Raw genomic sequence first — 14,146 nt, forward strand, 5'->3', positions numbered from 1 at the left:
ACAAATACTGTATGACTGAGTTTATGTGAGGAATTTAAAGCAATCAAATTCATGGAGACAGAAAATAGAAAGGTGGTTGGCAGGGGTGGGGGCAGGGGTGGGGGCGGGGGCAATGGAGAGCTATCGTTTAATGGGTACAGAGTTTCAGTTTTGCAACATAAAAAAGCTCTGGAGACTGGTTGCACAGCAATGTGAATCTACCAGACACCACTGAACTTTATACTTAGAAATGGTTGAGATGTTAAATTTTATGTTGGGTGTTTGGTTTTTTTGTGACCACAATTTAAAAACTGCAATGCAGTGAAACAGAGTGAGAACAGCAAGGTATTTTTGTTTGGTAAGCACAGATTTTAGTTCATACATGTACTGTGCTACTAAATTTGAATCATATATTTAAGATTGAAATTTATTATTTGTGTGAGTTCAGGTCCTCTAAGACAAGATGGAATTAGACATGAAGGGATTTATTTAATGGGGGAAATGCCTGTGATAGACAAAGGAGACGAAGCAGGAGTAGACAGGGAGAGTGTTCAGACCACAACACAGGTCTCACATTTGAGAAAGAAGAGAGAGAAGTCTGGAGAGGAAGCTTCTCAGACTATAGCATCTAACAACATTTCAGCCAGGCTGGTGGCGAGTCCCTACGCCAAAGTTGCCCATTAATGAGTCCCTGTAACCACTTCTCATCTGAGATCACTTCTCCTTCCATACAAAATAGATGGCCAGGTCCACCACTCACAGGTCTGCCCCTTGAAAAGATTTTCCTGTTCTACTGTCTTTCAGGGCTTCCCACGAATGTGGTTGTAATGCAGCCACCGTCCATTTTTTTTTTTTTTTGGCTTGTACCCACATTCCAAATCAGCCCATCTCTAAACCAAGCTCAGGCTTTGCCTCCTCTTTTAGCTGATATGACCGTGTCCCCTCCCCTAATATGGTCATGAGTGTGAACTGGAGTGGGGGTACTGGTGCAAGTGTGGTTGATGACAAGTGGCTCTGGGCTTCCTGCTCATGAAGCTTACTCATGCTCTCTGGTCCTGCTGGGACTCCATCCTGGATGGAACATTTCCATTTTACAATGAGCTGAAGCTGGGCCTGTCCAACTTTATGATTCAGTGGGTCCAACAGAACCCAGGTCATGATAAGCAGGGTTGAATGCATGCGTGGTTAAGCATCCCGTCCCTACCAGGGTCTAGTAACAGGCCAGGAGCTGTTTCTCAGAGGGCATGAAATTCCCTGATGTGGTCTTTTTCCAAAATCTCAGGTTCTGCATTGTGGTTCTTCCACTGGATATTGCTTTAAGCTTCACACTGCATCTTTTCCCACCACTGATACCTCCAACACCATAGGATCTGCTCTATCATGTAACACAACTGATGGGGCCGTTTGTATCATAGTGTGAACCTGCTGCAGAGTCCTTTCTTGCTCCAGGCCCTCCTGGGACTGGCCTCCATTTGTATCACCTGACATATGAGCATGTTAAGTATTGCTTTTTTTAAAGAAATGTTTATTTATTTATTTTTGAGAGAGAGAGTGCAAGTGTGGGAAGGGCAGAGAGAGGTGGGGAGAGAGAATCCAAAATAGGCTTCACGCTGTCAGGGCATAGCCCGATATGGGGCTCAAACTCATGGACTTCAAGATCATGACCTAAGCCAAAGTTGGTCATTTAACCGACTGAGCCACCCAGGCTCCCCAATATTAAGTATTTCTAAATGTGGTCTGCATTGCTTCTAGAGTGCAGAGAGGTCTACCAGTAGAGAGAAGAAGGTGATGGCAGGGCTCAGCCTCTCTACTGTCATCTCCAGTAATTCCACTCTGGCCCAAAATTTGTGCACCTTACCCCCAAACACAAAAGCCTTTCTTTGGAGTTTAGTGACTACGTGTTGATGCTAAGGCATGTCCCTCAGTAGGGGAAGGCAGCTGACTTCCACTCCAAGCATTTATCACAACTTGTTTTCTAACCACATCCACCCCCACCTCAGAGGAGGAGTTTGCCCATTCTGCCCTGTGCAGTCTTCCATCCCAATGGGAACAGACAGGTAGCTACCCTGCTGCCTTGCCTATCCTTGCCATGACACACACACAATGTAGAAGTTGACAGCATGAACTTTGTGTTCTGCCAGAGCTTGATTCCATTCCTCTGTGACCACGGACAACTCATCAAAGCTACTCTATTGCTCAGTTCCCGATCTGTAGAATGAAGACAGTAATACCAATCTCATAAGACTGTTTTGAGGATTAAATGAGATGATGAGTATGAAAATGTTTGAAGCGCGACATTATTGCTATCCTCACTCCATTTGCAAGAGCTGGTTTGAGGGTTCTTTCCCTCTCATTTAACCAGAAGCGAGAGCTGGAATTGCCTGCTCCATACATTCCCCCAGGATACATAATAGGTGTTCAGTGCCTATTTAGAGATGTCTCTTGAGTTTATACCAGTTAATAGTCAGGTTTTTTTCTTCTAGGAATGCAGGATATAGGTATCTGAGAGAAACTGCAGTTAGTATGTATGAAGCATCAGATGGTGAACAGAGTAGAGGACTCACAGTGAGGTAGGGGGAAGGAAGAAGCTGACAAACCGAGTGAACTTTCTGGGTGTTTCCTCTATTTGGAGAATAAACAGAATAATAGGTAAGATTACAAGGTTGTTGCAAGGATTTTCACAAACTATGCTTCACATGGTGCCAAGGGCATAGTAAGTGCCGCGCAATCAGTACCTGCTATCATCAGCGCGTTATGAACGATTGTTGAGGAAGTAGGTGACTGCGCTCTGGTCCGCGGGAAGATGGGCGGAGGGGCGCTGGGCGGGGCCTGTGGAAGTCCCGCCCCGCACGCACGCGTCCGGTCGCTCCGGCAACGCACTCTGGAGGTCGCAGCCCGCGCGTCACTCTGCCGCTCGCACACGGCGCTCTTGGCCTCACTGAGCATTGACAAGGGCCACTTGGGCAGAGTGATGAGTGATGAGGACTCTGAGACCCCTGCCACCGAGTTACAGGGGGGAGAGGAGAACGAGCTGCCTATTATCCAGCTGTGTGGGCTGGTGGAAGAGCTCAGGTACGGCCGGCCGGCTGGCTTCTGGGAGTTCAGAGGTCAATTGTACAACTTCTTGGTCTCACAGCATATCCTGTTCTAGCAGCTGAACAGATGTTACTTCTTTGTCTATAAATAGTGTAGGTTAGAACTGAGGGAATATTACTAATAGCTACCACTTTTTGGATGCTTGTTTTTGAATGCTTGTTACGTGCAGACTATTTGGCACGTATGGCCTTCTATAATGGCACAGTAACCCTAGGAAGCGGGCAAGGAAACGGGTTTAGCCACTTCGCTGACATCAGGCAGCAAGTCGGTGGTGATGCTGGGATTCAGACTCAGGTGCCACTCCACAGCCTACCTGGGAACGTGACATGCTGAAAGAAAAAAGGCACTTTGATTTCTGGGGCTTTCCAATGAGCCTTTTCTTTTAATCTTAAAATTCAGCCCATAGGAATTCGCTCAGTAATATATGAAAATACCTAAAGCTGTTCATACATATGTATAGATAGATAGATAGATGCACACACACACATAAAACCTGTATGTTGCATATATGAAGAAGTTAAAAAGGTCATAAGCTTGATGTATACAGGATAAACTAGGTTTGTCATCCTTAATTGCTCAAGAACCACCTGTTCACAGGTTTTCCACCATTTATAATAATAAACCTCTTGTGGATACTTCCATCTCTTGAGTGCTGGAAATAAAAGCTGAGAAACAGGGGCGCCTGGGTGGCTCAGTTGGTTAAGCATCTGGCTTCAGCTCGGGTCATGATCTCATGGTTTGTGGGTCTGAACCCCACATTGGGCTCCGTGCTGACAGCTCAGAGCCTGGAGCCTGCTTCCAATTCTGTGTCTCCCTCTCTGTCTCTGCCCCCTGCTTGTGCTCTCTCTCTCTCTCAAAAATAAATAAATATTAAAATAGAAAACTGAGAAGTATAAGCCAAAGGGAACATCTGAAGACTGTGGATGTATAGTAACTTCACACCTGTAGTAATTCAGAAGGAACTTTACAAATGGGTTAGAAGATACTTGAAGGTGAATTTGTAGCTTCATCTCAGCAACAGTTTCACCATAATCCCTGTTCTCAATTTTGTGGCTCATTAGGCAGATTAAAATTTTTTCATATTTATTTATTTATTTTTTGAGAGTGAGAGAGAGAGAGGAAGAGAGAGAATCTCAAGCAGCCTGTGCACTGTCAGCACAGAGCCCGATGTGGGCCGCGATTGCATGAACTGTGTGATCTGACCTGAGGCAAAATCAAGAGTCAGATGCTTAACCGACTGAACCACCCAGGCACCCCGCATTAAGCAGATTAAAAAAAAAAAACAAAACCCAAATACTTAAATAGCACTTATCAGGTACCAGGCACTGTTCTAAAGGTTTTGCATTCCTTATTGCAACCTTAAATAATGAGTGCTGTTATTATTCCCATTTTACAGATGGGGAAATTGAGGCACCAAGAAGTTAAGTATCTCTCAAAAGGTCCTGTGTAGTAGTAAGTTAAATGCTAGTGATTTAGGGTTTAAACTCTCATCAGTAGAACTTACTCACATACCCTCTGTCTTGCAGTTATGGAAACTCTGCTCTCAAAACTGAGACAGAGATGTTTGAGAAATATTATAATAAACTGGAGCCCAGGGATCAGCGACATCCACGGTTATCAGAAATTAAAATCACAGGAGCAGAATTTGCACAGGTACGCAGAATTTGCACAGGAGACCTGAGAATTATTTTCTTCTGTTTGTCCCTTTCGATGCAAGTGGTATCTGTGTATCTGCCTTTGGCGTGCCCTCTTTGGCCAAGTTGCGTATGATTTTCTCCCTGTTCTACTTTTGGTCCTTCCTTCCCAGGGTTTCTCTTTCAAGTGAGTGTGAAGAGAATCAGGTTCAATTAATAGTGGACTGACTCTCCCAGAGTAACTTTGTTTGAAATAATTCTCTTAACTTGGGGGGCTCAAATGTTTACGAGCCCCATCTAGCCACCTATAGGAGGGAAGTGCGTCTGCGTGGGCACGAGAGAGTTCCTCCCTTGTCTAAAAGGTCCAGTCAGGTGGCCTGGTTTGGCCAGAGCAGCTGATTTTACGAGAGAGGCTGGGAATCTAGATTATTTTGGTGGAATCTCCTGCTTTTCAAACGTGGGTAATTAACTTTGAAAATTTAAAACTGTATGTAGATCTTTTGAAAGGGCCAAACAATCTCACCTTTGGGGCCACACGTTCCCTGGGCCGTCTGCCGGTTACCTTTGGCTTCAGTGTGTAGGAAATCAAAATATTTTTGTCCGTTTGGTTCTTTTGCTGAATACTGCACCCCCAGATGTAATTTCTCCTCTGTGTTCAGTTTAGGAAGCACTGAACTCTGGGGCTTCCCCTGACACTGACTTGAATGCTAGTCTATAGCAGGTTCACAGTCTTTCCACTCTCAAGACACTTTCCCTTATTCATATTTCAGTTCATTATCACACAGAGGCCTTTGAATTATTTAGCAGAGGGCCTTGGGTTGGCTTGGGAAACAAACATCACCTCAGGCCTAATATCCCGAATCCTTTCACATTGAGATTGTTCTCCCTGGCTGTCATTTGGAGTAATTTCTAGCCAATTTGAGTGGTCATTTTGATGCCCAGCTTGAGCATCAGTTCCTACTTGAGAATGGCTCTGTTTTTCCTGTATTACAGTTACGAGGCAGGTACAGATCCAAATCCCGCGTAGGTGTGGACCGTGCGATAGGCCTCAGTTACGACCAAAAATGTGAGCTTGTACTAAAGGAGCTGGATGACATGAAGGATGAAATAAGGCACATGAGAGCAAATGCTGAACGAGATCTGCAGCACCATGAGGTATACCTTTTCCTCTGTAGCCCATCCTACCTGGGCTCCCCAGTTCCACTTCATCGAGTAGTACCCATAGTATGTTCATATAACTTTTGTTATTTTCAAAGAAACACAAGTAGGAGAACACAATTTTAAGGCCTACTTTCAAGGAATTTATCGCTTGCCTGACGAGACAACAAATTTTAAACTTAAAAAATATTTTTTTAATGTTTATTTATTTTTGAGAGAGAGAGAGAGAGAGAGAGACAGAGTGCCAATGGGGGAGGGGCAGAGAGAGAGGTGGACACAGATTCTGAAGCAGGCTCTAGGCTCTGAGCTGTCTGCACAGAGCCCGATGTGGGGCTTGAACTCACGAACTATGAGATCATAACCTGAGCCGAAGTCAGACAGTCAACTGACCGAGCCACCCAGGCGCCCCAAAATGGAAAATTTTAAAAATGCACACATGTAGAGAGACTAGCATAATGTACTCAACAGCCACATGCAACAGTCATCAACATATGGTCACCCTTGTTTCCTCCATATCCCTACCAACTCCCCTCTCATGACAGGCGACTGGGCCTATTGTGCCTATTGTGGCCTATTGTGGCCTATTGGGCCTATTGTGAAGTGATAATACCTATTGCTTCATTTACTTATGGATATTTAAGTATGTATCTCTAAGATATGGATCCTTTTAAAAAATAACCATAATAACCATAAATACCATTAAAATATATAGTAATTCCTTAATAATATAAGGATTTTGAGGTTTAAGTCAATGGATTGGATGAAAAATCCTTTCAGTCACCTTCTGTGTGTAGCATACATGACCATGGTCCATGTCTTCTTGGAGACCAAAATGGCAGTTTGCCTCCAGAGAAGAAACATCACTGTTAGTTCAGTTGCCCATGGGATGTAGTTGTTGGCTTGCATTAGAGAGCAATATTGTATGAAGAAGAGATATTTCTGCTCTATTTCTAAATTTTTCTATTTTTCTATTCTTAGAAATTTTTAAACATTTATTTTAAAACAGTTTAAAAAGCTTATTTATTTATTTTGAGAGAGAGAGGGAGAGAGAGGGCACAAGTGGGAAAGGGTCAGAGAGAGAGAGGGAGAGAGAGAATCCCAAACAGCCTCCACACCATCAGTGCAGAGCCCTATGCAGGACTTGAACTCATGAACTCAAGAGTCAGATGAAATCAAGAGTCAGATGCTTAACCGACTGAGCCACCCAGCTGCCCCTATTTTTATTTTTTTGAGAGAAAGCATACATGTGTGCATGTGGGCAGAGGAAGAGGAAGAGAGAGAATCCCAAGCAGGCTCCATGCCCAGCACAGAGAGCCTGATACGGGGCTTGATCTTACAACCATGAGATCATGAGTTGAACCTAAATCAAGAGTCAGACACTTAACTGATGAGCCACCCAGGTGCCCCAAATTTTTCTTTTCTTTTCCTTTTTCTTTTCTTTTCTTTTTTTTTTTTTTTAGAGAGAGAGGGTACAAGTAAGTGAAGGGCAGAGAGAGAGGGAGACAGAATCCCACAAGGAGAGAGAGAGAAGCAGGGCTCACCTGAAGCAGGGCTCATGCTCACCCAAAGCAGTGCTCAAGGTCACCCAAGGCAGGGCTCGAACTCACAAATTGTGAGATCATGACCTGAGTGGAAGTCAGATGCTTAACTGACTGAGCCAACCAGGTGCCCCACATTTTTCTGTTTCTAAATGTGGGCACACAAAGACTCACATTCATTGCCTCCAGAGGGACAGATCAGTAGACTCATGCCTTTATTGATGGAATCATCTGTACCACATAGACCTATCCTTTCCTCACTCTCTCCCTTCCTCTTGCCCTCCCCCCACTCTCCTCTCTCTTTCCAAACATGCATTGTTGAATTTTAACATGCTAATGTGGGCTTGAGTGGCCAAAGAAGACTTTTTCGAGGAGATGGGACTATACCCAGGGCTTGGCATGGCCTTGAAGAATGATGAGGAATAGAGAGCAGGAATAGGAAAAGAAGGGTACCCTAGGTAAGGTGAATGACATGAGCTAGGACTTGGAGGTGGGAATTAACATGGCAAGTTCAAAACATCGAGGGGACTAGTGTGATTACAGAAGAGGCTGCTTTGGGGGATGTATGAGGAAATCGGGCCTGAGCAGGGCGGTGAGACCTTGGAATCCAGGCAGGGGGCTTTATCTTTGATGTCTTAGAAAGCATGACCCCAGTAAGGATGGCTGAGCAAGAGAGTGACATGTTGAAAGTGGCATTGAAGGTGGATTGAGTTCTGGCATGTGAAGATGACGGGGAGGGAAGGGGATGGCCAGTGAAGGAAGATGCTTTTGCTTCTTGGTGCCCAAGGTCAAAACCTGAACTAAGATGATTTGCTCTGCAGCTACAGATACCCTTTTATTCTTTCAAATAATGTGTTTTTATGTGTTTGTGTTTTCTTATTTAAAGATAATGTCTGTATTGTAGCAAAATTTGAATGTATAGGTAAGCTAAAAGAACATTTGTAACCATCCACAGTGTTACCACCTGGAGGTAATTAGTGTTGACTCTTGTGTTTTTCTCCTAGAGTTTAGATTATTTTCTAGGCATATATGAATTTCTTTATAAAAAGTGTCATATTATTTTATAAACTGTATTTTGCACTTACTGTCTTTCCATGTCAATACATATATTCATTTATAATGTCTTTTTTCAAATTTTCAAATTACTGTTACAGAAGTGTATGGTAAGGGTGTTTGTCTCCCGGGGCACCTGGGTGGCTCATTTTGTTGAGCGGCCGACCTCAGCTCAGGTCATGATCTCACACTGCATGAGTTCGAGCCCCACGTCAAGCTCTGTGCTGACAGCTCAGAACCTGGAGCCTGCTTCAGATTCTGTGTCTCCCTCTCTCTCTCTGTCCCTCCCTTGCTCATGCTCTGTCTCTCTCGGTCTCAAAAATAAATAAAAACATTAAAAAAAAAAAGAGCATTTGTCTCCCTAGTAATCCATCTCTCCAGATGTGACTATGGCTAATGTTTTGGTGTATATCCTTCCAGATGTTTTTTATATCCTATCCTATCATATTATATTAATGTTATAATTTTTAATGAATAAATAATATTTCAGATATGGAAATATATATGTACAGAGATACCAGAGGCACTGTTTTTGTTTGTCCACTCCCTTTTTATGGACACCCCCTTTTTTATGGCTTTTTTTTTAATGTTTGTTTATTTTTAAGAGAGAGAGACACTGGGGCGTCTGTGCTTAACCAACTGAGGCACCCAGGTGCCCCAAAGGCCTGCTTTTTAATAATAACATTGATATTGTCAAATTTGTATCTTACAGATATCTTCCTAAGTTTAAGAAGAAACGTGTTAGGATGCAAAGAGGTCTGGGAACCTAGGTTTCCTTAGAGGGAGATATCCTTGAGGATTTTTGGGAACTGTTCTTTCTTTGTTCTGACTCCTCCAGGCAATCATTGAGGAAGCTGAAATGAGATGGGTTGAAGTCTGCAGAGCAGTGCATGAGTTTAAAAAAGATGTTCTAAAAACTATATCCAAGAAGAAAGGGAGTATTTTGGCCACTCAGAAAGTGATGAAGTACATTGAGGACATGAACCGCCGGAGGGTGAGTTGACAGGAGGCTGGGGCTTAGCAAGGGAGAATAGATTCATCAGATGATGACATTAGAATGATCCATGGGAAGCAACCCCACTCCATTTGTTCCACCATAAGACCATAAATGCTGTCCACATATGTAGATTTATTGCATCACTACCACTGTGTGTCTTAAAATGCAAGTTTATCAAGGCTAAAATCAATCAGGCAGGATGAATATTAATAATATCTCAGACTGTTTTTTTCTTTTTTATTGTTACTATTTGTTTCAAGATCTGATATGTTTTGTAGAGATAGGTGGTGAGAACCTATCTAGTCAGGTGACTGCATAAATCTCAAGCTCTTCAAGTTCCATTATTTATAAGGAGACATAAAATTATGTTCCTTCACTTTCAAAGCTCTTGTAGCATGTCAAGCTTAGGATCCTGGACATATGTAGGGTTATTATCCTTAATGTGTTATAAGTGATAAAAATTATATAAACTACCAAGAGAATAAGAGACCAAAGAATCATAAAATCATTTTGGTCAGGAATGGCCCCTGTACCCAAACGATATACCCAAATTATCTTGAATTTAAAAGCAATAGAAAATTTGCATGGCACAGACCCAGTTACCTCTGCTTCTTGGTCATGAGTGAAGTGCTACAGCCATGCCAGTGGGGGTAAGAAGACCTAAAAATAAGTGACTGAATGTTAGGTTCGGTGTTTGGTTTGCAGCCCCAAACCTACCAACTTTTCAAACCAACAGGGCAGAAGAAGAGACATGGATTAAAGTTTATTTGTATTTTTTAGGATAATATGAAGGATAAATTATGTTTGAAAAATGTTTCTCTCAAAGTGCAGAGGAAAAAGATGCTTTCACAATTGAGGCAGGTATGTGGCTCTTCCTTCCTTCCTCCCTTCCTCTCTCTCTCTCTCCCCCGCTTCCTTCTCTCTTCCTTCCTTCTTTCCTTCCTTCCCACCTTCCTTCCTTGTTGCTGTGATGTATCACTGTAATGTGTTCCCAAAGATGATCATGTCCTAGTCCCTGGAATCTATGAATCTGTTACCTCACGTGGCAAAAAGATTTTGCAGATGTGATTAAGACAAGGATCTTGAGGGGCGCCTGGGTGGCGCAGTCGGTTAAGCGTCCGACTTCAGCCAGGTCACGATCTCACGGTCCGTGAGTTCGAGCCCCGCGTCAGGCTCTGGGCTGACGGCTCGGAGCCTGGAGCCTGTTTCCGATTCTGTGTCTCCCTCTCTCTCTGCCCCTCCCCCGTTCATGCTATGTCTCTCTCTGTCCCAAAAATAAAAAATTAAAAAACGTTGAAAAAAAAAATTTATAAAAAAAAAAAAAAAAAAAAAAGACAAGGATCTTGAGATTTTCTTAAAATAATCTCCCCTTGACTCAGAGGGAGATTATCTTGGGTTATCTGAGTAGGTCCAGTATAATCACAAAGGTCCTTGTAAGAGGAAGACAGGAGAGAGAGATGTGTTAACGGAAGCAGAGATCAGAGTGATGAACTTTTAAGGTAGAGGAAGTGGTCATGAACAAAAGAGTGCAGGCAGCCTCTAAAAGCTGGAGCAGGCAAGGAAACAGATTTTCCTCAAGGGCCTCAAGAAGGAGTGCGGCTCTGCCAGCACCTTGATTTCAGCCCAAACAACCATTTTGGATTTCTGTCCTCTTGAGCTAGAATATAATGGATTTTTGTTGTAAGCCACTATGTTTGTGGTGATTTGTTACAGCGGTAATAGTGGACTCATACAGTTACTGTGCTGGCAGATCCATAGACATAGTTGCCTTGAGCTTGAAAGACCCTCATGACATACTTGTTGACCCTTTTGGGGAACGTGGCTGGGAGGCACATGTACAGTGTGCTTTGGGTGTCTTTGCGACAGACTCTACAGGCTCCTGATTAAAGGCAGTAAGGCAGACCCGCATGGGGCCTCTAGAATGTGATTCCATGGCTCCATCCTCTCCTAGCTCAATATATTTTTAACTAACTTGAATATGGGCACTGATGGCATGTGCATTAGAGGTGACCACTGACAATGACACGAAGTTGTACAGGAGAATTAACATGTCTGGAACTCTTGCCTGATTGACTTGGGATCCCAAAAGACAACAAGCTGGGACATCTTTAACAGCACAAAGTGACTGAAGACAAATTTAAGATCCTCCATTTTGATCCCCTAAGATAACTGCACCGACACCACATGGCTTAGCCCTTGAGTCCCTGATAAAGTCAGCCCAGCTGGAGGTGATGCTGTGGCCTGAGGGGCACCCAGAGAACCACAGGGCTCCACGGAGAAAGCGGTGGGCTTGCTCCTCTCGTTCTGAGCAGCCCGGACCTGGAGCAGTGCGTCTCAGAGAGAGCTGCACACTTGGAAGAACTGGTCATCTAGAGCCCATCCAGGAGAGGGAGCCGGAGAGCAAGGGGAACAGAGGAGGACCCAAGAAGAACCGGGAGGGCCAGTTGCTGTCTCCAAGTGTGCAGGCAACTGTGGGAAGGAGAGAACACACTGTTCTGGAGGTCCCCAGTGGGGAGTGAGGGCTGGAGTGGCGGTATCATTGAAGGATATTTGAGATGAGTGTAAGAAAAAATCTGGCCCTGGCTGCAGTGCCGAAAATAGAGAGGAGCTGCCTCCAGAAACGATTCTGGTACTCCAGGCTTTGTGCAGGCCCAGGCATCCTGGAAGACGGATTGACATGTGAGAGAGGGAGGGCATGGATGGCTTTTAGCCTAAAAGCCACTGCCACACAGGACTGACCCTGAGGTGGTCCTGCCCTCGGGAGCTCACAGATTAGCAGGGAGTGGGGATGGTAGGAAAAGGCTTCATGTGTAACTGGTATCCAGAGGTAACAGCAGTAGGGACCGAGGAGCCACAGGGGGAATTTTTCTGGTGTGGAAGATGGTTTGGGAGTATTTGAGCTGAAGGATGGGTCATTACTGGGGCTTCAGGAAATTGTTCTTGTTGTTTTGAGGGAAAGGGAAGAAGCCTTCTAGGAGGTAGTAGAGCGTGAGTAGAGTGTGGGGGTGAGGAACAGTTCCCGAATTTGGCTCTCACCTGCCACAAACATAAGATGGCCTAGACCTGGTGAGGCAGGTAAGGTGGGCCAGGTCAGGGAGGGAACCCTCCCTGATACAACCACAGTACAAAAATGTCACATGAACACAGGAAGGGAATTTATGGGCTGCTGGTCCTGGGTTTTCCAGGTTAAAAACAACTTTTATATGGTCTCCTTCCTACTTTTCCTTCATAGCACTGTTTAGGTACTACCTCTTTTGGGAAGCCCTTACTGACCCAGGCTTCCATTCTTCTCTGGCCTGGCTGAGGGCCTTCTGTGTGCCCACTGCCCCTCCCACTATACCACACAGTAACCTGTTTGTGAACCCTGGTTGAATGTGTGTTCCTTGAGGACAGGGAGTATTGTATTTATTCAAATCTCTACCCTAGTGCCTTGTTCCAGTCCTGGCACCAAGCAGATCCCCAGCCTGTGTTTGTTGAATGACTAAATGATGACCAATTTTCAGAATTTCATCCATAATTACAAGATGTGAGTCATATTTAGAACTCACAACCTCATGTCGTTTTTTTCTTCTTTCTGAGCTGTAGAAGGAAGAGGTGGGCGAGGCCCTCCATGACGTTGATTTTCAGCAGCTGAAGATCGAGAATGCTCAGTTTTTAGAGACCATTGAAGCAAAGAATCAAGAACTGATCCAGCTAAAGCTGGCATCTGGAAACACCCTGCAGAGACTCAATGCATACAAAGTAAGGTCCTCCCTGATGCACAGGTCCCTGAGGCCTCCCACACCCACCTTGCCAGCCACAGTGAGGTTCCCAGACACCACTGCAGTTTTACAAAAGGCTTGGATGTCCTCCATTTACTGTTGCTCCCTGATTTCTCTTGACAAGCCGTTTCTCCTAAAAAACTCGAATATTCCCACAACCCTAGCTGTGCATTGGAACCACTCAGACAGCTTTTGTTTTTTTTTTTAAAATGTACAAACACCCTAGTCCAATCCTGGCCAATTGAGTTAAGGGGTGAGGGTGAGGGCCATGCGTTTTGGTTTTTGTTTTTAATGCCCCAGATGATTTATATGTACAGTGAGTTTTGAGAACTAACCGCTTTTAGGGCCCTGTTTAACTTAAGCCTGTAATAAGCACTTCCCTACTTAAAACCCTCCAGAAGAAAACTCTCTTAGCTAAAAATCACAAAACTAATAAATAATTCCTCATCCCCACAGAACCCTTTTGGGAGAGAAAGAGGTACTATTAATAATTGAGCAGGGATGTAGCCATCCCTGTCCAGTCACTGTCCAGCCATCCCTGTCCAGGTGACTGTCCAGTCACCCTGCTAACAATTGTCTCATGCAGCAGTCAGCTAACTGGGCCAGTGTATCCTGCCCACTGGCCTGTGAGCAAAGAATGGTTTTTACAGAAGAACATCTATAACTGATGTTATAGACAACACCATCTTTGAAACCCAATTAAGTAAAATTAGTTTCTCCTCCAGAAATTCCATTCTACTCATTAGTAGACCTCTATTCCAAAATGTACTTATTATATTTTAAATTTCATCAATAAAACATTTGTAGAAATTTGTTTTTTCTTTTGTTAATATAAGTAATTACATAATCTCCTCAATTTTGCCTCTTGGCCTGCAAAGGTTAAATATTTGCTATCTGGGGCACCTGGGTGCCTCCATCAGTTGAGTGTTT

At 44.0% G+C, this 14,146-nt stretch overlaps 1 protein-coding gene across 2 annotated transcripts in view; it reads left to right on the forward strand.

Moving 5' to 3' along the window:
- The first annotated feature begins 2,848 nt into the window (after window positions 1-2,848).
- The window catches only part of CCDC113 (coiled-coil domain containing 113), a 28,022-nt gene continuing 16,724 nt past the window's right edge, over window positions 2,849-14,146 (forward strand). Inside the window, exons 1-6 of one of the 2 annotated variants that reach the window (XM_049622374.1) lie at window positions 2,849-3,051; window positions 4,602-4,728; window positions 5,703-5,864; window positions 9,297-9,452; window positions 10,236-10,316; window positions 13,041-13,196. In XM_049622374.1, coding sequence (XP_049478331.1) covers window positions 2,951-3,051; window positions 4,602-4,728; window positions 5,703-5,864; window positions 9,297-9,452; window positions 10,236-10,316; window positions 13,041-13,196 — 783 coding nt within the window. In that variant the 5' untranslated portion in view covers window positions 2,849-2,950. The remainder of the gene's footprint in view (window positions 3,052-4,601; window positions 4,729-5,702; window positions 5,865-9,296; window positions 9,453-10,235; window positions 10,317-13,040; window positions 13,197-14,146) is intronic. The other variant, XM_049622375.1, reaches the window with a different exon arrangement.

The sequence above is a fragment of the Panthera uncia genome, assembly GCF_023721935.1.
Source record: "Panthera uncia isolate 11264 chromosome E2 unlocalized genomic scaffold, Puncia_PCG_1.0 HiC_scaffold_19, whole genome shotgun sequence".
NCBI lineage: Eukaryota > Metazoa > Chordata > Mammalia > Carnivora > Felidae > Panthera > Panthera uncia.